The sequence below is a fragment of the Aquarana catesbeiana genome, linkage group LG02 (assembly GCF_042186555.1).
Source record: "Aquarana catesbeiana isolate 2022-GZ linkage group LG02, ASM4218655v1, whole genome shotgun sequence".
NCBI lineage: Eukaryota > Metazoa > Chordata > Amphibia > Anura > Ranidae > Aquarana > Aquarana catesbeiana.
The window spans coordinates 695,734,503-695,758,657 of NC_133325.1; the positions used below are offsets into that span (position 1 = coordinate 695,734,503).

A 24,155-nucleotide genomic window follows, 5' to 3' on the forward strand; every position below is an offset into this window, starting at 1 on the left:
TTTTTAATCTGTTTTGTAATAATCGTTATGCTTTTATGAATATTGCCTCCTGTTGTGGTGATAAAGTCTGATGTTTTTTGGGATCATTTTTGTTCCGATTTGTTTTGGTCTTTACTTATACTTTATTTCCTGCCCTATTTAATTGACACTTTAGAAGCTGGTTGTACATCATATTTTAATATGTGAATACCCATGTGATAACCTTTGTCATTTGGCTTTTGTTTACCATGGACCATATCGCTGGAAGTTGAAGTAAACAGTCAATTTTAAATTTTGAGCAGTAAACTATAATAATTATTGCTTCATATGGAAGGTCTTTATCTGCCTGTACATAAGTAATATTGTGTAGAATGTTTGCTATCTGTATGTTGTTATGAGATTGCATTATGCTCTCAATGTGGTGTATTGTTGAACAGATCATACCTAAAGATTTTTGCTTTTGTTGTTCTCTCTAGGCTGCTAGATTTTTCCTTTAGAGATTATCAGTATATCCTACATGTTCACCATAATTCTCTATATACCATAATGTAAAATTCAACAAACCAACAGTCTGGCAGAGATATATATCTAGAGAATATACATGAGTCACAGTAGCAAGGCATACAAAAAATGACAATGGTTAAGGAGAAGGAACATAATGACCAGTCTAGCTGCGCGAACTCAAGCTATTGGACGCATTACTCAAGTGATCCAAACAAGATTCAGCAAGACACGGGGACAATTCCCAAGGCATTATATGATGTCCAGAAATGGCTGCTAAAAAAAAAAAAAAAACTAGCAGCAAATAAAAGAAAAAAGAAAAGGGAGAAAGAGAATAACAGGGAAGAACGATAGGAAGGGTCCTGGATTTGTTGTTTCCTGGAATTAGAGCAAACCACGACTGCAGACAATGAGACATATTCTTTACTCATGAGGACTCTTATCGCGAGTGCCAGGGCTCCCAGACAGCGTTATGCATTAGTGAGGCAAGCTGTCATTGACTCCATAATCTCCACATCCTTTTTTTATTTATAAATTCTGTTTATTGGTTTTTAAAGCATATCATATAACATTTGGACGTGCCAGCTAGGAAACTATCCATGGTAGGTCAACATGACCTCATACCTATCTAACAAAGACCTACTTTCTAAAATACACACCACCCTCCCCCCAATTCCCCCCTCCCTCCACCAACAAACCACAGCTCGACAATTGAACAGGATCTTTAGTTTTCCATCAATAAACTAAAGGATATGTTTATGTAAATGTTGATATATTAATGATCTCAGCAGATGTGCCTCTAGAAATATACATTATAATATATGAGACGTCCAGAAGACGTAAGTTGTTCAATTATAGCATCCTCAGTCAGTACACCTCTTCCACTAGCCCACTGTGGTGTTAGATTTAAACCATGATTGCCACACCGTATTAAAAAATTTTCATACAACCTCTAGCCTCCTAGGTAGCTTTGTAGTAAGGTAGCATGGAGTTCACTAGGCCCTTCCAGGAGGAGATACTCGGTGCCTCTCGCCTTTTCCAGGCCAACAAAATAGCCTTTCTTCCGTAGAAGAGTAGTACATTTAGCACTGTTCGCATGGCCCGTGTGGGTACTACATCATCCACTAGTCCCAGCAGACAAACCCTGACAGTCATTGGGATCGGCACTGATATTAATTCGGCAATACAGGATGTAATATCAATCCAAAATCTTTGAATATGGGGGCAGTGCCAGAAAATGTGGTCAGCATCCGCAGGTGAGTGAGAGCTACTCCAACACTCTGCCAAGGCTGTAGGGAAGATCTTGTTCAGTCTAGCTGGGGTATAATAACTTCTATGCAAAAACTTGAACTGGATCAACCTGTGCCTTGCGGACACCAATCTCCATATCCCTAATCCTAGTGTATAAATCAATGGGGGTCAGTGGTGTCTGCTTTTTCCAGTGGAGAGCCACCAGGCATATAGCTGCTGTCAAGATATGCCGCGTCAATTTTTTAGCAAGTTTCGTTTATTTGGCTGGAAGTAACCCTAGTAAAAAGATCTTAGGACAAAGGGGAGGCTAAGATCTAATAACCTTTGAAGGAGGTCTTGTATTGACTTTAGTAGGGATGTAATGATGAGCACTGGCAATAAATATGAAACAAGGTACCAAGATCCCTACGACATATTAAACTCTTGGCTGCTTGGGACTTGGGTATGTCTATAGGTCTTGAATTATGAGAAATTTTCATAGGGTATGTCTATAGGTCTTGAATTATGAGAAATTTTCATATATGTATTTATATTTTTGGTGACTTTTGCACCTGTATCCATATCCAGACAAGGAATATATACTTCCCTAATTGGATAAGGCCATAAATCTAATGAAATGTGTTTTGTATATTTAATGTTTTTATCTCGGTGTTCAATTTTCATGTTCCTTGTTATGTTGAATTGTGTATTTTGTGTTTTTTCATAAGAATGGTTTGCATTTACTGTTGAGAACATACGATACAGTATGTGTAAGAGGTCACATTTCTTCATGTTAAATAGCTTTGCTTTATGGCCCCTTGGCCCTTCTTTTGTCTATTCACATAATATGGCCTGTTAATATTTGATGATATGAGATAAGTGAAAAGTTCAATATTGTGTAAACAAGGAGGAAACTGTTGGTTGGTCTCAATAAAAGACAACAATAGGCAATTAACAGAATAATAAACTACAATATAGAAACCCAACCTAATTAATATTTTTTCTCTATATATATTTCTATAAGCCTTACAAATTCCTAAATGTAATGCATAAAATCTGCCATTTGTTATAGAAATATAAAAGCCCAACCATGTTTCAATGCTTTAATAACATCATAGTTTATTATTTTCTAAAAACATTTACAACCATGTAATTAAAGGAGAAGTACAGACAAAGCTCAACATAGTACTTGACAAAGTCCGTTCTGCACTCCTATGATCGGTTTTCAGCAGACAGGGGGTTTTGGAGGGGACTGCAAAGTAGCCTCTTGCCTACTGACTATGGCCCTGGCTTTTGAGGGGGGCTCTATTCTTCGGGAAGTGTGTGCCTGGGGGACCTTTGGAGTGTTTTTGCTTTGGATTCGGGTCCATGTCTCCCTGCAACACAGAAACTCTGGAAACCTTAGATCCGTAAACAGATTTGGGGCCTCTTTGCTGAAACCAGCAATGACTGCTTCAACACCCCCCCCCCCAGACTCAGAGACTCTAAGCAGAAGATCATAATAAGCTTAAAACAACCTGATGCGGAGGTCTCCTGCTGCTACGCGTAATCTGTTTTTTAAGGTGTCTTTCTATCATTGGATTATTCCCTATTGTATGCTTCCTAATTGTGAATTTCCATTGTTAATTGAGTCACCTATTGTTTCTGCCTGCTAATCCCCTTGGAGATGTGAGTAGCATTGTGTCCACTTTACCTCATTACCGAACCAATGTGGGATGTTTATGTGTTTATGCTAGCTGTTCATTAGATGTACTTTTAGATGTACCGATCACATTACTGTTTACAGTTTGCATTATTTAGAAAAATGTGATCAAGCTCTTACCTGATCTTGTGTGGTATATATTCTGTGAGAATTTACAATAAAGTCAGTTCCAATATGCACCTAAGCTAGTGTCATCTAGATCTTGGTTGCAATTTTCAGGTATAATACCTGGTTCCAAGGTGGACAAAGCTGTATCTTGGCGGAGGCACCCAGGCTGGATGCCAAGCAGTCTGTCACAGTGACCATATGGTTAGGATTCACCCACTCAATCTTGAGGTGGCCCTGCGATACCTACCAGCGTCCTTGGCTCCCCTCACCCAGCCAGACAGCACCATCGTCAAACACAGCTGCCTTTGAAGGACATGATTTTTTCTACAACATTGATCACTGATGAGCTTTTACACTTACAGTGTGAGTTTTTATTAAAGTTACCACTAATGCTGCACTTAGGTGGTGTTTTCTCTCTTTTACTCCCCCTGTCTTTGATTCCATAGAGGTGGCTTGCTCTTAAGAAGGTTGCCACTAGTGCGTGCATATAGCTTATGAACTTGTGTAAAGTGTTTTGGGACTCTAAGAGACAAAGGACTATTTCCACCCTCTTATTTGTGCCCATATTGTCCAATACCGGTATTAAGGTAACAAACCTACTTTTAGAACAAGTTTATTAATAAAATGTATTTTGTTACAACCCTGTAATGTTCTTCTTGCTTCCTGTCCTGTTACTGTATACTGTTCCTCTGACCCCCTGTATCTCACAAAAGTGAGTACACCCCTCACATTTTTGTAACTATTTTATTATATCTTTTCATGTGACAACACTGAAGAAATGACACTTTGCTACAATATAAAGTAGTGAGTGTACAGCTTGTATAACAGTGTAAATTTGCTGTCCCCTCAAAATAACTCAACACACAGCCATTAATGTCTAAACCGCTGGCAACAAAAGTGAGTATACCCCTAAATAAAAATATCCAAATTGGGCCCAAAGTGTCAATATTTTGTGTGGCCACCATTATTTTCCAGGACTGCCTTAACCTTCTTGGGCATGGAGTTCACCAGAACTTCACAGGTTGCCACTGGTGTCCTCTTCCACTCCTCCATGATGATATCACAGAGCTGGTGTATGTTAGAGACCTTGTCCTCCACCACCTTCCATTTGAGGATGCCCCACAGATGCTCAATAGGGTTTAGGTCTGGAGACATGCTTGGCCAGTCCATCACCTTTACCCTCAACTTCTTTAGCAAGGCAGTGGTCGTCTTGGAGGTGTGTTTGGGGTCGTTATCATGTTGGAATACTGCCCTGCGGCCCAGTCTCCGAAGAGAGGGGATCATGCTTTGCTTCAGTATGTCACAGTACATGTTGGCAGTCATTGTTCCCTCAATGAACTATAGCTCCCCAGTGCCGGCAGCACTTATGCAGCCCCAGACCATGACACTCCCACCACCATGCTTGACTGTAGGCAAGACACACTTGTCTTTGTACTCCTCACCTGATTGCCGCCACACACGCTTGACACCATCTGAACCAAATAAGTTTATCTTGGTTTCATCAGACCACAGGACATGGTTCCAGTAATCCATGTTCTTAGTCTGCTTTTCTTCAGCAAACTGTTTGCAGGCTTTCTTGTGCATCATTTTTAGAAGAAGCTTTCTTCTGGGACGACAGCCATGCAGACCAATTTGATGCAGTATGCGGCATATGGTCTGAGCACTGACAGGCTGACCCCCCCACCCCTTCAACATCTGCAGCAATGCTGGCAGCACTCATACGTCTATTTCCCAAAGACAACCTCTGGATATGAGCACATGCACTCAACTTCCTTGGTCGACCATGGCGAGGCCTGTTCTGAGTGGAACCCATCCTGTTAGACCGCTGTATGGTCTTGGCCACCATGCTACAGCTCAGTTTCAGGGTCTTGCCAATCTGCTTATAGCCTAGGTCATCTTTATGTAAAGCAACAATTCTTTTTTCAGATCCTCAGAGAGTTCTTTGCCATGAGGTACTATGTTGAACTTCCAGTGACCAGTACGAGAGAGTGAAAGTGATAACACCAAATTTAACACACCTGTTCCCCATTCACACCTGAGACCTTGTAACGCTAACGAGTCACGTGACACTGTGGAGGGTAAATGGGTCTGTGCCTTCCTATTCCAGTAATTCCACTCCCCGCAACCCCTGACAGATTTATTTTTCAGTGCTGTGCTTTGTCAAACCCATGTGAAAAAGTGAGCTATGAAATCACAGCACACAAAAAATGTAACAGAGGGTACAGAATGGCCAATCCTCCAAAGAGAAAAGACCTCTAACCCTGAACCTCCCAGGGTGCAAGGCTCCTGACAGAGGCAAGGTACACCATGGTCTACCTAGGCTGAAGCCAGATGGACCCCTCTTCTTAGGGACCAACCAAACCCAGTCCACCAAGTACTTGGTGAGGGGCTCTCCCAACGAGAGACCCCTTCGGATGGAGGGAGGAAAAAGACCCAAAGGCCACAGAGCCTCCCCCGACATCAGGACAGGCCCCCAATGAGCTGCACCCTCAGCCTCTGTGCAACCCCCCCCCCCAAAAAAAAAAAACCACATGTGCAGTACAAGTGCCTGTGAATAAATAGTGACAAAACAAAAAGTGCTGTGCAGTACATAGCAGGCCTTCTGGTCAGTATAAAAATTGCCCTGCCTAGCCAAAAGGCCACATCCGAAGGCGTAGTGCAAGAAAAGCATAGGTGACATGTCCTTGTGCCAGTGAAACACTAATAGAATAGTGCAACTCAAAAGTCTTTTTCCAGCACATCACTGGGAGCTCCTTGCATTTCCCAGCTTCCAGGCCAGAAAAATGCAGTCCCATTCAAATCAGGAAGGCATTAGAACTTAGGGAGAGCCCTGCCATTAAGTGGGGACAAGCTTGTGGGATGCAGGCCAGATTCAACCTGGGAGGAAAAGGGCCCTCCCACTGTTCCCACCTAATTACATCAGGCCAGATACTAGACAGCGCCAACCCCCCCCCCCCCCCCCCATTTCAAGGGGCGCTTTGTTCTCTCTACTGATGACTGAAAAGAACAGATACTACACTTGAGAAGTGATACCTACCTTACAGGTAAGTAGTAACACACAGTATGAACTAGATGGCTTTCTGTACTTTGCCACGCGTAGGCTACTTTCAGTTTGTGATGCATCATGTATGTTAGACTGCCCTATAGAGCTCTGATAAGGTTAAGGAATGCTTCAGCAAACAGCTGATACCACTGCCATGGCACATATATACCTGCTGACTTCAGTATTTCAACTGATATGTGTGGCGCACCTGCTGCTAAAATTTATAATTGGAACCATTGTATTGCATAATACAACAGATTTATTTAACTGATCCCCTAAATTTCTTCAAACTTAATAAAAGGTTAAATAAAGGTTAACTAAAACAATATCAGATAATCTAAATGCCCTGCTATACCGTTGTGTAAAACATTTTGTAAGCATTGCCTTACAATCATGGCTGATCCTGGGTGGGTGAATAGGGTGCACCGCGCCCACTTGCAGCGAGCTGAGGCAATGGAAGGGGGGGCGCTAAAGCTCAAGTGGTAGTGGCGTATCAATGTGGGGGGCAGGCCGCCCCAGGTGCCACACATTAGAGGGGGTGTCATCCTGGCAAGTCGCTGTCAGAGTCCTCCCCTCCCTCCTCCTCTCTTTGTGTGTGTCATGCAGAGCAGTGATCTCCCGCTGTGTCACGGAGCTTCGATCGGCTCCTGTGATAGACGGCACACTTATCCAATGCCGGGAAATTGGGTCAGTGTGACGTGTATCATAGGAGCCGGTCTAGGAGGCGGGACTTTATTACAGTGGCTGCCCAGACAATTCAAATCCAAGCTCCGTGACACAACGGGAGATCGTCGCTTTGTGTGATCCAGGCACTGGTAGGTTGCATTTGATGGACACTGATGAGGCTGCATTTGATGGGCACTGGTATGCTGCATTTGATGAGCACTGATAAGACTGCTATTGAAGGGCACTAATGAGCCTGCATTTGATGGGCACTATGAGCCTGCATTTGATGAGCACTGATGAGCCTGAATTTTATGGGCACTGATGAGGCTGCTTTGATGGGCACTGGTAGGCTGCATTTGATGGGCACTGGTAGGCTGCATTTGATGTGCACTGATGAGGCTGCATTTGATGGGCACTGATGAGGCTGAATTTTTGTGGGCACTGATGAGGCTGCATTTGATGAGCACTGATGAGGGTGCATTTGATTGGTACTGATGAGATTTCATCTGATGGGCACTGATGAGGCTGCATTTGCTGGGCACTGATGAGGCTGCATTTATTGGGCACTGATGAGGCTGCATTTGATGGGCACTGATGGAGCTGCACTGATGGGCATTAATGAGGCTGCATTTGATGGACACCGATGGGACTACATTTGATGGACACTGATGAGGCTGAATTTCATGGGCACTGATAATGCCGCATTTGATGTGCACTGATAAGGCTCCATTTGATGGGAACTGATAAGGCTGCATTTGATGGGCACTGATGAGGCTGCATTTGATGGGCACTGATAAGGTTCCATTTGATGGGCACTGATGAGGCTGCATTTGATGGGCACTGATGAGGATGCATTTGATGGGTACTGATGAGACTGCATTTGATGGGCACTGATGAGGCTGCGTTTGCTAGGCACTGATGCGGCTGCATTTGATAGGCACTAATAAGGCTGCACTGATAGGCACTGATAAGGCTGCATTTGATGGGCACTGATAATGCCGCATTTGATGTGCACTGATAAGGCTGCATTTGATGGGCGCTGGTAGGCTGCATTTGATGGGCACTGATGAGGCTGCATTTGATGGGCACTGATAAGGCTGCATTTGATGGGCATTGATGAGACTGCATTTGATGGACTCTGATGATGCTGTTAAATTTGATGGGCACTGATAATACCGCATTTGATGTGCACTAATAAGGTTGCACTGATTGGCACTGATAAGGCTGCATTTGATGGGCACTAATAAGGCAGCACTGATGGGCACTGATAAGGCTGCATTTGATGGGCACTGATAATGCCGCATTTGATGTGCACTGATAGAGCTGCATTTGATGCGCACTGGTAGGCTGCATTTGACGGGCACTGATGAGGCTGCATTTGATGGGCACTGATAAGGCTGCATTTGATGGGCATTGATGAGACTGCATTTGATGGACTCTGATGATGCTGTTAAATTTGATGGGCACTGATAATACGGCATTTGATGGGCACTGATGAGGCTGCATTTAATGGGCACTGATGAAGCTGCATTTGATGGGCACTGATGAGGCTGCATTTGATGGGCACTGATAAGATGACCACACCCATGTGGGGGCGCCAGAAATATTTCTGCACCCAGGCATCTGTGACCCTGCTTACAATGATTTTTTGGCTGCTTGAACCAGCTAATTGAGCTAGATCAAAACTGTACAATTGTCATACAGGGGAAAGAAGGTGATGCCCTCCTGTGGTGGAATGAGTGCACAATTACTAACAGATATAGTACAATGCTTTTCATTAGTAAACCAGAATGGAGTGGTAACATAGGTTGTCACTGATTACAGTTTATACCAGGGGATGTCAATATCTGAGGTAAAGGGGACTGCATACAATATTATACATAAGGCCCTGTTCACACCTGCATGCTATGTTGCGCTAAAACACACCTTCCCAGCATGTCAAAAACGCATGAAATATAGTCTGCTTTACATCCTAACTGTTCAAATCTGTGCACTGCGTACAGTGTGCTGCTCTTTAAAAAGTCCTGCTTGCAGCATTTTAGGTGCCCTGTTTGAAAAAAGCACCAAAAAGGCATCTTCCATTACAGTCTTTAGGAGCATACCAAAAACTACCTAACATTTTTTAGTATGTCTACAGTATCTAATTATCTCCTGCAGTATGTCCACAGTAAGGGAGGGGGGGACCTGTTGGGGACTCTGATGTAAGGGTGACCTTGATGTAGGGAAGGACTCTAATGTAAGGGGAACTGCAATGAGGACCCTGATGTAAGGAGGGATTCTGATATAAGGGGGACTTTGATGGGGACCCTGATGTAAGGGGAGACTCTGATGGAAAGGAAACTCTGATGATAAAGATGCACACTGAATTTATTTTTGTGTGACCTTTTTTTAGGCCTCGTGCACACAGACACTTATTTGTGCAAACTTCTAAAACTCCTACTTTCGCGTTTGGTGAAATACACTGGGTAAATGCTGATGCAAAAGTGATAGTTGAGCTAAATGTCCATGTACAAAGACCTTAACTTCTCAAATGTATTTGACATTTCAATTTCCCGGTAGATCACCTGCCCTGGGGCCACTTTGAGCTGTGGCCGTAGCAGCGCCCAGGGCCGATCCAAGTGTGGAGTCCTCCTCTCCCTCCCTCCGCTTGTGTAATCACACAGAGAGCGGGTATCTCCTCCTGCTGTGTCATAGAGCTGGCTGAACATTTCCGATCCCGCTGTAACAAAGCCCCGCCTCCTAGACCATGATAGATGTCTAGGAGGCGGGGCTTTATTACAGTGGACGGCCGCCGAACAGTTCAGACCCCAGCTCCATGACACCGTGGGAGGAGATACCCGCTCTGTGTAATCAAGACACTAGCGAGGCTGCAGATGGGCACAGTGAGGTTGCAGATAGGCACAGCGAGGCTGCATTGTTGGCACAGTGAGGCTGCAAATGTGCACAGAGAGACTGCATTGTTGGCACAGTGAGGCTGCAGATGGGCACAGTGAGGCTGCATGGTTGGCACAGTGAGGCTGCATTGTTGGCACAGTGAGGTTGCAGATGGACACAGTGAGGCTGCATTGTTGGCACAGTGAGGCTGCAGATGGGCACAGTGATGCTGTATTGTTGGCACAGTGAGGCTGCAGATGGGCACAGTGATGCTGTATTGTTGGCACAGTGAGGCTGCAGATGGGCACTGTGATGCTGCATTGTTGGCACAGTGATGCTGTATTGTTGGGACAGTGAGGCTGCAGATGGGCACAGTGAGGCTGCAGATGGGCACAGTGAGGCTGCAGATGGGCACAATGAGGCTGCAGATGGGCACAGTGGGTTTGCATTGTTGGCACATTGAAGCTGCAGATGGGCACAGTGAGGCTGCATTGTTGGCACAGTGAGGCTTCAGATGGGCACAGTGAGGCTGCATTGTTGATACAGTGAGGCTGCAGATGGGCACAGTGAGGCTGCATTGTTGGCACAGTGAGGCTGCATTGTGTTGGCACAGTGAGGCTGCAGATGGGCACAGTGAGGCTGCATTGTTGGTACAGTGAGGCTGTATTGTTGTTAAAGTGAGACTGCATTGTTGGCACAGTGAGGCTGCATTGTTGGCACAGTGAGGTTGCAGGTGGACACAGTGAGGCTGCATTGTTGGCACAGTGAGGCTGCAGATGGGCACAGTGATGCTGTATTGTCGGCACAGTAAGGCTGCAGATGGGCACTGTGAGGCTGCAGATGGGCACTGTGATGCTGCATTGTTGGCACAGTGATGCTGTATTGTTGGGACAGTGAGGCTGCAGATGGGCACAGTGAGGCTGCAGATGGGCGCAGTGAGGCTGCAGATGGGCACAGTGGGTTTGCATTGTTGGCACATTGAGGCTGCAGATGGGCACAGTGAGGCTGCATTGTTGGCAAAGTGAGGCTGCAGATGGGCACAGTGAGCCTGCATTGTTGGCACAGTGAGGCTGCAAATGTGCACAGTGAGGCTGCATTGTGTTGGTACAGTGAGGCTGCAGATGGGCACAGTGAGGCTGCATTGTTGGCACAGTGAGGCTGTATTGTTGGTAAAGTGAGACTGCATTGTTGGCACAGTGAGGCTGCAGATGGGCACAGTGAGGCTGCATGGTTGGCACAGTGAGGCTGCATTGTTGGCACAGTGAGGTTGCAGATGGACACAGTGAGGCTGCATTGTTGGCACAGTGAGGCTGCAGATGGGCACATTGATGCTGTATTGTTGGCACAGTGAGGCTGCAGATGGGCACAGTGAGGCTGCAGATGGGCACTGTGATGCTGCATTGTTGGCACAGTGATGCTGTATTGTTGGGACAGTGAAGCTGCAGATGGGCATGAGGCTGCAGATGGGCACAGTGAGGCTGCAGATGGGCACAGTGGGTTTGCATTGTTGGCACATTGAGGCTGCAGATGGGCACAGTGAGGCTGCATTGTTGGCACAGTGAGGCTGCAGATGGGCACAGTGAGTCTGCATTGTTGACACAGTGAGTCTTCAGATGGGCACAGTGAGGCTGCATTGTTGGCACAGTGAGGCTGCAGATGGGCACAGTGAGGCTGCATTGTTGTCACAGTGAGGCTGCAGATGGGCACAGTGAGGCTGCATTGTGTTGACACAGTGAGGCTGCATTGTTGTCACAGTGAGCCTGCATTGTTGGCACAGTGATGCTTCAGATGGGCACAGTGAGGCTGCATTGTGTATTGTTGGCACAGTGAGGCTGCAGATGAGCACAGTGAGGCTGCATTGATGGGCACAGTAAAGCTGCATTTGCTGGGCACAGGTAAGGCTGCATTGATCTCTTGTATCATGTCCGCAGTCTCTGATCATCTCTGGTACCATGTCTGCAATCTATGACCATCTCCTGTACTATGTCTGCAGTGTCTGACCATCTCCTATGTCTGCAGTCTCTGATGGAGTCTGGAGAGGCGTCAAGAGTGGGAGTACTGCCGGGATGGGGGTCATGGGAGAAGTCAGATGTGTGTAGACTGTGGCGAGGAGACTATAGGATAAAACCAGAGCCACCAAGCTGGAAATGACTGACAGATCCCTGCACATTGTGGGGTGGTTGTGACAGTGCCGCCAGGCCAGTCTGGGGGGGGGGGGGCACTGAGGTAAGGGGGGAGTGAATACAATAATGTAGGGGGCACTGATATAAAGGTTTCCCCCTTATATCAGTAACCCACCTCCCCTTACCTTAGTGTATTCTTTCTGCGGAGGGTGGTTCCCACCCCACCACATGTTCCCAGAGTTCCTGGGGGCCCCCTTGAAGATTGCTTCAATTTTCATGTGACAACACTGAAGAAATTACACTTTGCTACAATGTAAAGTAGTGAGTGTACAGCTTGTATAACAGTGTAAATTTGCTGTCCCCTAAAAATAACTCAACACACAGTTATTAATGTCTAAACCGCTGGCAACAAAAGTGAGTGCACCCCTAAGTGAAAATGTCCAAATTGGGCCCAATTAGCCATTTTCAACATGGCACCTCATGGCAAGGAACTCTCTGAGGATCTGAAAAAAAGAACTGTTGCTCTACATAAAGATGGCCTAGGCTATAAGAAGATTGCCAAGACCCTGAAACTGAGCTGCAGCACGGTGGCCAAGACCATACAGTGGTTTAACAGGACAGGTTCCACTCAGAACAGGCCTCGCCAGGGTCAACCAAAGAAGTTAAGTGCACATGCTCAGCGTCATATTCAGAGGTTGTCTTTGGGAAATAGACGTATGAGTGCTGCCAGCATTGCTGCAGAGGTTGAAGGGGTGGGGGGTCAGCCTGTCAGTGCTCAGAACATAAGCCGCACACTGCATCAAATTGGTCTGCATGGCTGTTGTCCAAGAAGGAAGCCTCTTTTAAAGATGATGCACAAGAAAGCCCGCACACAGTTTGCTAAAGACAAGCAGACTAAGGTCATGGATTACTGAACCATGTCCTGTGGTCTGATGAGACCAAGATAAACCTATTTGGTTCAGATGGTGTCAAGCGTGTGTTGCAGCAACCAGGTGAGGAGTACAAAGACAAGTGTGTCTTGCCTACAGTCAAGCATGGTAGTGGGAGTGTCATGGTCTGGGGCTGCATGAGTGCCACCGGCACTGGGGAGCTACAGTTCATTGAGGGAACCATGAATGCCAACATGTACTGTGACATACTGAAACAGAGCATGATCCCCTCCCTTCGGAGACTGGGCCGCAGGGCAGTATTCCAACATAACGACCCCAAACACACCTCCAAGATGAGCACTGCCTTGCTAAAGAAGCTAAAGGTAAAAGTGATGGACTGGCCAAGCATGTCTCCAGGCCTAAACCCCATTGAGCATCTGTGGGGCATCCTCAAATGGAAGGTGGAGGAGCGCAAGGTCTCTAACATCCACCATCTCCGTGATGTCGTCATGGAGGAGTAGAAGAGGACTCCGGTGGCAACCTGTGAAGCTCTGGTGAACTCCATGCCCAAGAGGGTTAAGGCAGTGCTGGAAAATAATGGTGGCCAAACAAAATATTTACATTTTGAGCCCAATTTGGACATTTCCAATGAGGGGTGTACTCACTTTTGCTGCCAGCGGTTTAGACATTAATGGCTGGGCGTTATTTTGAGGGGAAAGCACATTTACACTGGTATACAAGCTATACACTCACTACTTTACATTGTAGCAAAGTGTCATTTCTTCAGTGTTGTCACATGAAAAGATATAATGAAATATTTACAAAAATGTGAGGGGTGTACTCACTTTTGTGAGATACTGGATATATATATATATATATATATATATATATATATATATATATATATATATATATATATATATATATATATATATATATATATGACCAATGTGCTTTCATATCTGTCTTATCTATATATAATACACTCTTCAAATGTGCTTTAAAATGCATGGTTTTCCCTTTTTTGAAGGAAAATAATGACATTATGTTGTTGGGCTGGTGTGAAATTTTTTCCAGGGCTTGTTTTTATTCCCAGTCCGGCCCTGCTTACTGAAGTTCTTTCCTGACACAGCATGACAGCCTATACGTATGGGTAGGCTCTGCGCCCTGCCCTATCACAGGACTGGTTATACTATAAGATTAGGTTTCCTCCCTACCTGCAGTATTCTCTTTTTTTTCCTCACTGCTAACAGCCAGTTATGCTGCTGCAGAAAGAGCAGAATTTTTAATTTTTCCCTCACCTTGTCAGACACTTCTGACCAAGCCGCACAGGTTCAAGCCTCTCCTGTGTCAAAGCTCCCCGCTGTAAGGGCTGTCATGAACGCCTATATGAGGGAGACCTCCCCCCTCAAGATCCAGGATAAGGGGGGCGATGGTATCAGGTCTCTAGAGATTGCTCCTTTATCATGACGCCATGGATGGACATTCATTGGACTTTCTGTTTGGACATGAAGCATGCGGGTGGTAAGGCACCACAAGGTGCACAAATCCATACTATTCCGTTACTGCTACAAGTATGTGGTTAAGCTGGTTTGATGCACATCACCCTGATTGCAAAAAAAAATTTAAATCTCCAAGTAAACTGTATTTATTTATAAAACCGATTTTCTTTGGCTTGCAAATATTTGTAAAATATACAACGTGGAGACCTCTATAACAAGCCCATACACTCGATGTACCTACAGAGGTTTTATAGCACTGTGACCAGCAGGGGGAGCCTGAATATCATTGACAGTTTAATACCAAGGAAAGCCGGAAGTGGGGCACAGATAATCCGAGCCACATGTCATGTGCGTCAGACAGGCCGGAAATGGGGTATTTGTTTCGGAAGTGGCGGTCTCCAAGTGAGTGGGACGGTTGCTAGGAGCAGGCAGGAAGTAAGGAGGCGGGGGGTGACAGAGATGGTGGCAGGTGGTGAGAGTGTTTGGGGCGGAATGTCTAGTCCCGGCCGCTGTCTATGGTTCCTCGCCCTGACCCTGGCGGTGTCCCCGCTGTTCGGGACTTCTATAAAGAAGGAGATGGAGGACACCACGGAGAAGTATGACCGATACTACAACCATGAGGAGCTCACCGCTCGTCTCCGGTCCCTCGCCCAGGTGTACCCGGAGCTGTGTCGGCTCTTCAGCATCGGCCAGTCGGTGGAGAGCCGGGAGCTTTGGGTGATGAGGATCACCGCTGACCTCCAGGGGGCCCCGCCGGACCGGCCGCAGTTCAAGTACGTGGGGAACATGCACGGCGATGAGACGGTGTCCCGGCAGGTGCTGATCTACCTCATCGAGGAACTACTGGGGGGCTACGGCCAGGACCCCCGCCTCACCCGCCTCATCAACACCACCGACATCTACATTCTACCCAGCCTCAACCCGGACGGCTTCCACCGGGCCCAGGAGGGGGACTGCCGGGGGCAGAACGGGGGCCGGGAGAACGCCAGAAACCTGGACCTCAACCGCAACTTCCCCGACCAATTCAACTCCAACCGGGTACCGCCTGATCCCCAACAACTGCCCGAGGTGCAGGCCATGATCAACTGGATCCAGAGCAACCGGTGAGACCACATTGTGCCCCGGGGAGTAACCAGTGTGTATGGGGGGAGCACCCCACCGATCTGTCAGTGTGTATGGGGGGGAGCACCCCACCGATCTGTCAGTGTGTATGGGAGGAGCACCCCACCGATCTGTCAGTGTGTATGGGGGGGGAGCACCCCACCGATCTGTCAGTGTGTATGGGGGGGGAGCACCCCACCGATCTGTCAGTGTGTATGGGGGGGGGAGCACCCCACCGATCTGTCAGTGTGTATGGGGGGGGAGCACCCCACCGATCTGTCAGTGTGTATGGGGGGGGAGCACCCCACCGATCTGTCAGTGTGTATGGGGGGGGGAGCACCCCACCGATCTGTCAGTGTGTATGGGGGGGGGAGCACCCCACCGATCTGTCAGTGTGTATGGGGGGGGAGCACCCCACCGATCTGTCAGTGTGTATGGGGGGGGAGCACCCCACCGATCTGTCAGTGTGTATGGGGGGGGAGCACCCCACCGATCTGTCAGTGTGTATGGGGGGGGAGCGCCCCACCGATCTGTCAGTGTGTATGGGGGGGGGAGCGCCCCACCGATCTGTCAATGTGTATGGGGGGGGAGCGCCCCACCGATCTGTCAGTGTGTATGGGGGGGGGAGCGCCCCACCGATCTGTCAGTGTGTATGGGGGGGGGGAGCGCCCCACCGATCTGTCAGTGTGTATGGGGGGGGGGAGCGCCCCACCGATCTGTCAGTGTGTATGGGGGGGGGGAAGCGCCCCACCGATCTGTCAGTGTGTATGGGGGGGGGAGCGCCCCACCGATCTGTCAGTGTGTATGGGGGGGGAGCGCCCCACCGATCTGTCAGTGTGTATGGGGGGGGGGAGCGCCCCACCGATCTGTCAGTGTGTATGGGGGGGGGGAGCGCCCCACCGATCTGTCAGTGTGTATGGGGGGGGGGAGCGCCCCACCGATCTGTCAGTGTGTATGGGGGGGGGGAGCGCCCCACCGATCTGTCAGTGTGTCTGAGAGAGGGTGATTTTCTTTTGGAGAGTTCAGGCCAGGACTGTCTGCTTATAGATCAAAACAGGTAAAATCAACACAAGGGATTTCTTCCTTTCTGTGTGAGTGAAGCTGCCTGTCGGCGGGTCGTCAGGGAGGCGCGGGGTGTCGGTGGGTCGTCAGGGAGGCGCAGGCTGTTGGTGGGTCGTCAGGGAGGCGCAGATTGTGACCTGTCTCCTTGTATTTGAGAAAGACAAGTGCTTTGCTATTGTAACTTGTAATGCTCAGGCCATGGCTGCCTACATTGAACACAGGAAAGAGACAAGCACTGTACTTTCCTTCTTAGTATGTGAATGTTTTTTTGTTTAAAACCTGAAACAATCCTGGATTGCAGCAACAATTCTGTTATTCCATTTTTTTTTATTGTACCATTTTTTTTTAAATCAAATCTTGCTGCTTCTCGGGCCGTCAGACATCACTGCCTTTCATCATTTAAAGTTAACACTAATTAGCTAAAGTCAAATGCTCCAACTAAGAAATCCGTTTGAGAAGGAACATCGAACATTTGAATGCATATGGAAGCATGCAGCCTGGTTCAGTTTAAATAATAATAATAATAAATATGTAAACACACACTTCCCTGTTCTGTTCTGACAGGAGTGACAGATCGTGTGTTCCTATTAGCTAGGATCCACGATCTGTCACCTTCTCTAGTCAGTCCCCTCCCTCTTCAGTTAGAATCACCTCCCAGGGAACACAGTTAACCCCTTCACTGCCAGTGACATTTTTACATTAATCACTGCATTTTTAATCGCACTGATCGCTGTATTAATGCCAGTGGTTCCAAAAATGTTTCAAAATTATCCGATTTCTATTCATGATAAAAATCGCAGATTGCCACCATTACTAGTAAAAAAAAAAAATGATAATAAAAATGCTATAAATCTATCCCCTATTTTGTAGACGCTATAACTTTTGCTCAAACCAATCAATATACGCTTATTGCGTTTTTTTTTAATTTTTTTTTTTTTTTAACAAAAATATGTAGAAGGAAACATATTGGCCTAAACTGAGAAAAAAATGTGCTTTTAAAAAAAAAAAAAAATGGGGATATTTATTATAGCAAAAAGTACAAAATATTGTTTTTTTTTTTTTTTTTTTTCAAAATTGTCGCTCTTTTTTTTGTTTATAGGGCAACAAATAAAAACCGCAGTGGCGATCAAATGCCACCAAAAGAAACCTCTATTGTTGGGGGAAAAAAAGTCGTCAATTTTCTTTGGGTACAACGTCGCACGACCGTGCAAATGTTAGTTAAAGCAACGCAGTGCCGAATCGCAAAAAACGCTCTGGTCAGGAAGGGGGTAAATTCTTCCGGGGCTAAAGTGGTTAAATAAACAGACATAAAAGGACACAGATGTAGGCAGATAATCATCTATAAGGCTCCATTCACATCTATGCATGTTGCTTTTGAGCGTTTCTGCAGTGCGTTTTTGTTTTTTTTACCACGATTTTGCTGCCTTTTTTCATTGCTTTTTTTTTTATTTCTTTTTTTTTTTTGGAAAATTTGTTGCTGGGCAGATTTAAAAATGCAAAACGGAAATCGCGGCAAAAACACACTACATGCTTTTCTGAACCAAAAAAGCACCATTTTGCGTTTTAAAAAAAAGTCCCTGACCCTTTCCAAAAGTGCAGAGGCACAGAAATGCATTGTTGTGAATGTGTTCCATGGGAACCCATGTTATAAAAAAATAATGTCCTGTGTTTCTGCAAAAAGCATTAAAAAGGGCATTGGTGTGAATGGAGCCTTAAAATTTTTGTAAACTTATATAACCACGTCTATGCCAGACCCTCTATTAGAGCCTGGCATAGCACACTGTAGTTGTCTTTTCAAAAAACAAACGTAAATACAGTTTTAGGGTGATCTTCAGGCCGGTCACATGACTCGCGGCCTCTGTTTACCTCCAATGGATGGATACTGCAGGAGGGGCCGTGATCTCCCTCTGACGTCAGCCCGGGAGATCACATGGCCGCTCAGCCTCTCCTGCAGTAGCCCTGGAAACCGGCTAAGAGTCACGTGACTGGCCTGAAGACAGCGCTGAATCGGTATTTACAGCGCTTGCTTTTATAAAAGGTATGTACTGTGTGCTATGGCAGGCTATAAGCGAGGGGTTGGCATAGAGCAGTAAGAATTTTTAATGGTGGGCGATGAGAGCTGCGGATGACAGAGGGACGCAAATTGACCACGGTGGTCACGACTGATTTTCGTGGTCTGTATAGAGAGGGCATACAGGAAGTGGAAGGTTCAGGGAGGTTTTTTTTTTATATACAGTTTAGAGGGGGGCAGATTACACAGCACAAGCACTATGCTCTGTAATCTGCTTTAAGGGACCAGGATATAATTATTTTTTTGGGGGGGGGGGTTAACAAACACTTTAATCCATATGAGTGATTTGCTGTTCGTTTTTCATCTGAAAATGGACAGATGAAGAACAAACAGAATGCCTGTGTGAATGGACATAGAATTATAGTTCTTCAGTACCTGATCCCTGACAGATCTCTAAGTTACATGAGGGTTGTATCTGCACAATGGGGATCTGTGCATGACAAGTTCACTCTGTGAATCACACCACATTCCTGTGCAAATCGATACTGTGTGGTGCGATTTGAGCCCATTCATTTTGGATGGCTCAAATCGCACTGCATCTGCCTCAGAAGGGTGCAGGCAGCTTCTTTTTTTATTCGCACTGGAACCGGATCATATGGGTGTTTAATCCCATGCGATCTGTTTCAAGCAAACGGGCTGCGTTTTCGACCTGCTTTTGGGGTGTCATTAACTTCCCATTGACACCTGCAGCAGATCGCAGAACCCGGTGCAATTGCTATGCAGTGCGGGAAACGCACAGGAATTGCTACAATTTCTGCACAGCATCAGTGTGAACTGGGTCTGAGTACAAAGACAAGTGCTGAGATTGTGTTTCTAGAAGTCCAATGTGCATGTACTTGTTTTCACCATTTGGGTTTAAACTACTCACTGCTCACACAACTGCACTGCAATACAAAAAATGCAGCCTGTGCTATTTACAACCCCTTATGGTGCATTGGGCAGTACAAGTTTAAAGTTAGAACTATAAGCAAAACTTTTTTTTTTTTTTTCATTTTGGATAAAATAAGGGGACGGTTTTAACCCCTGGAAGGTTTATTTTTTCCATTTTAGGAAATTTCCTTTCACTTCCTGTCTCCTGGCCAACACATTAACCACTTAAGGACCAGCCTCATTTCGGATTTTAGGTATTTATTGTATTTTATTGTTTAAAACAGGTTTTTTTGCTAGAAAATAATTTAGAACCCTCAAACATTATATATTGTTTTTTTTTTTCTAACACCCTAGAGAATAAAATGGCGGTCATTGCAATACTTTTTTTCACACCATACTTGCGCAGCGGTCTTCTAAGCGCACTTTTTTTGGAAAAAATTCACTTTTTTGAATAAAAAATAAGACAGTAAAGTTAGCCAAATTTTTTTTTATATTGTGAAATATAATGTTACGCCAAGTAAATTGATACCCAACATGTCACGCTTCAAAATTGCGCCCGCTTGTGGAATGGTGTCAAACTTTTACCCTTAAAAATCTCCATAGGCGACGTTTAAAATAAATTCTGCAGGTTACATGTTTTGCGTTACAGAGGAGGTCTAGGGCTAGAATTATTGCTCTCGCTCTACCGGTCGCGGCAATACCTCACGTGTGGTTTGACCACTGTTTTCATATGCGGGCACTACTCACGTATGCGTTCGCTTCTGCGCGCGAGCTCGTCGGGACAGGGAGCTTTAAAAAAAAATTATTTTTTTTCTTATTTATTTTACTTAATTTTAATTATTTTTTCACTGTTTAAAAAAAAAAAAAATTGGATCATTTTTTTTCCTATTACAAGGAATGTAAACATCCCTTGTAATAGAAAAAAGTATGACAGGTCCTCTTAAATATGAGATCTGGGGTCAAAAAGTCCTCAGATCTCATATTTACACTAAAATGCAAAAAAAAAAAAAAAAAAAAGACACAAAAAAAAAATGCCTTTTAAGACATATGGGCGGAGCTGACGTTATGACGTCGCTTCCGCCGTCCTATGGTATGGAGAGGGGTGGGCGCCATCTTAGCCTCTCTCGTCTCCAGACCGAGGAAGTGACAGGTCCCGATCTCCTCCGCCGCTACCGACGGCTCCGGTAAGCGGCGGGAGGGCGGTGGCACCTCTCCCGCCGCCGATAACGGTGATCTTGCGGCGAATCCGCCGCGGAGACCACCATTATCGGAAACACGACCGGCTCCTGTAAAGATGGATACCCCGGTTGTGGCAGCAGCTGCTGCCGTTACCAAGATATCCCTCTTCAAAGTGCCAACGTATATGTACAGGAGCCGGTCGGTAAGTGGTTAAGTGAGAGAAAATCCCTCTAAAATGAGGGAATCCCTGGTTGTTACGTGAACTAGTGTTGCAGGATATCTCCACTATTCCTGTTCTGGGGACAACCCAAAATTAGATTTTTTTTTTTGTTTTTTCTTTTACTTTCAATGATCGGTGTTGGTTGGTAGCTGTTAATGGGTTTTTGGGGCCTATTCACACCAGGGCCATTCACTGCAATGTGTTTAATGCATGCAGGTTATTTAAATGGGCTGGCTAATGTAAAACGGACCAAAAACCCAGACATGCTGCATTTTTGGTAGCGGAGAGTGCGATAGTGTTTTACTACATCTTGTGGAGCAATCCATGGCAAGTGCAATATGTAAGTGAATTGGGGTACCATTCACAATGACTGGTACTGTAGTTCCCCAATGTGTTTCAATGTGAATTGCCTTGTGTTGTGGTAATGGGCATGGTAATGCAACTCAGCGGTGTGAATGGGCCCAAAGTGCGTTGACAGAGATTTTACCAGGATAATACTTAGCTGGACACACTATACAACTCTTGTTGTTTGATTTCCTTTAGATTTACCAAAACCATGTAGTAGTGCAATGACCTGCCTGATTGCATACAAATGGAAACTGTTAAGGTTTGACCTCCATATTGTATGGTTTTTTGGTAAATCTAAAGAAAATTGTATAGTGTATATCCAGTCTAGTTGCCCCTTGCTTACAGTCACCTGCATCAGATTGGTGTTGTAAAAGGTGATTGTTACAAGGTTGTTATCATAATCTTAAGGCCCCTTTCACACTTGTGCAACTTGTCCTGCGACTTGGCACTGCAAAGTCACATGGCAAGTCGTACCCCTTGATTTCCAATGAGTACCATTCATATCTGTGCGACTTCAAAGTAGTCCTTGCACTACTTTGGTCCAACTTTGATGCGACTTGAGGTCCATAGCTCTCAAGATTACACAAGCATTGCATCAAAATCACAACAAAAAATCGTGGCAAAATCACGCAACTTTCAGGTCACACAATCGTGAAAGGGGCCTTACTATGACAGTTAGTTGGCATAGGGTGACATCATAATCACTTGTCATTATGTATTAGAGTGTGTAGGGAAAGTTAGCACCTGTAAAGTATAGGTTGTGACCACCTACCTGTAGTATGTGTGTAAATATATTAGAGTTGCACTGTTTGTGTTTTGTTATTATAGGTGATAGAGAAGGGAAGATTTTGGTTCCTTTGTGCAGCAGAGCAGCACCAGTTATGTTAGCCATAATTAAAAAGCTTGAAAATAGCAATGTGGGGCTTTCATGCAACAGAGATTTTATATCTTTGCTAAATTGCTTAGTAGATCTTCTCCATGATGAGCCTTATCTAAGCGCCTAGAGGAAGAAAAGTCAGCATGGCGAATAAAAGTGTGAAAACTGTCTGTAATGAGCAACATATCTGTCCATTAAATCACTTTAACACCTTCCTGCCTGCAATATGTAGATTTTGTTAAAGGAAAGTTACATTTTTCACAGTTGTGTGGCTACAGTACTGCATGACTGCACTGCCACTGAGAGCTCTCATCCTTTACTAAATTCCCATTCACATCTGTTCGCTGTGACATGTGCTTTCAGAAGAACTTTAACCTTTACTCCAGAGTGGATTTAGTTTAAATCACTAGTAAAATAGCTTGGTTTAAATCATCTCGATTTAAATCCAAATTTTTAAAGAGCAACTGTCATCTGTGTCCTGTATCGGCTCCTCCTCTGACCTGCTGTTGACTCACTGACAGTCCCACTCACTTTAACAAGGTGAGGGACATGGCGGCAGCAGGGGAGTGGATGCCCGCTAACAGGCACTAATATGTTGGATCTGAAATTACAGGTGCTTAAATGTAAGGACTCATTCTTGCTGGTAGCTAGAATCTTTTAATATTTGCAAACAAAATTAATGTTTCCTATTTAGAATAATAAGCTGTCAGGTTAATAAAACAGCAATATCAGAACTGATTCAATCATACAGTTTGTAGTGTACATAGATTTGCAAAACAATGGAATAAAGGAATATTTGTGAAATTTGTTTTAACTCATGGTTACTGTGAAATTGTGTGAATGCCTCAATGCAGTGCATGTTATCTCAGCTTGGATTCACTGAATGAGTTTACGAAAAATGTAAATATTGCAGAATATACAGCCTCGTGCTACATAACTAAACTCCATTTCATGCTGACTAAACTAAATTATTAATGTATCTTAAATAAAAAAACTATCTTTAGATAGATTTTTACTCCAAAAGAATTTTATTAAAATAAATTTGATAAAAATAATAAAAAAAAATGATTTTAAAATCCGATTTTTTTTTTTTTTTTTTTTATATGTATTTTTTTTAAATCATTGCTTGCTTTATATCCACCCTGCTTTACTCTTAGATTTCCATGTTATGTCATTGTGCCCATTCACATCTGAGTTCATGTTATGTTATTTACTGCTCATAAAAAAAAAAAAAAAAGTACACGGGCATGGAACACATCCATGTTATGTTATTTACTGCTCATAAAAAAAAAAAAAAAAAGTACACGGGCATGGAACATAGTTTAGTAACCCTATCACTGAAGACGACGTCACTTTAGCCCTGAAATCCATGCTGGCGGGGAAGGAGCCTGGTCCTGATGACCTTACGCTGTTCTATTACAAAACGTTTCAATGCTCATTGGCCTTCAGATTTGCGACTGTATACAACTTTATACTTCAGGGCCACCCTCTCCTGATAGACCCCCAAAGCCTGACCCCTCCCTCGATCTCTTGCTCTGCGCCAACTACAGGCAGATTTCTTTACCGAGTACAGATTTGAAACTCTTCGCTAAGATTTTGGTGCTGTCGTTGCTTCCAGAGCCATTCACCTGGGTGAAATTGGCTTTTTGTCTGGCAGAGAGGCGAGGGACTATCAGAGCCCTGAACCTCATTCATTTATTTCTGTAACTCCAGCTCCTTCCCATCATTCCTATTCTCTATGGATACCGAAAATGTGTTTTAAAGGGTGAGCTGGAGGCTCATGAAACATAACCTTGAACATATTGTAATTTGTGCCAACATGGTCAAATG

General features: G+C 45.0%; 2 protein-coding genes across 2 annotated transcripts in view; one reads left to right on the forward strand and one right to left on the reverse strand.

The window, feature by feature from the left end:
- Positions 1 to 24,155, reverse strand: part of TMIGD1 (transmembrane and immunoglobulin domain containing 1) — a 118,089-nt gene that overhangs the window by 69,119 nt on the left and 24,815 nt on the right. The window lies entirely within an intron of this gene.
- Positions 14,979 to 24,155, forward strand: part of CPD (carboxypeptidase D) — a 203,927-nt gene continuing 194,750 nt past the window's right edge. The window contains exon 1 of the mRNA XM_073616853.1: positions 14,979 to 15,700. Within this exon, the coding sequence (XP_073472954.1) occupies positions 15,057 to 15,700 (644 nt within the window). The 5' untranslated portion in view covers positions 14,979 to 15,056. The remainder of the gene's footprint in view (positions 15,701 to 24,155) is intronic.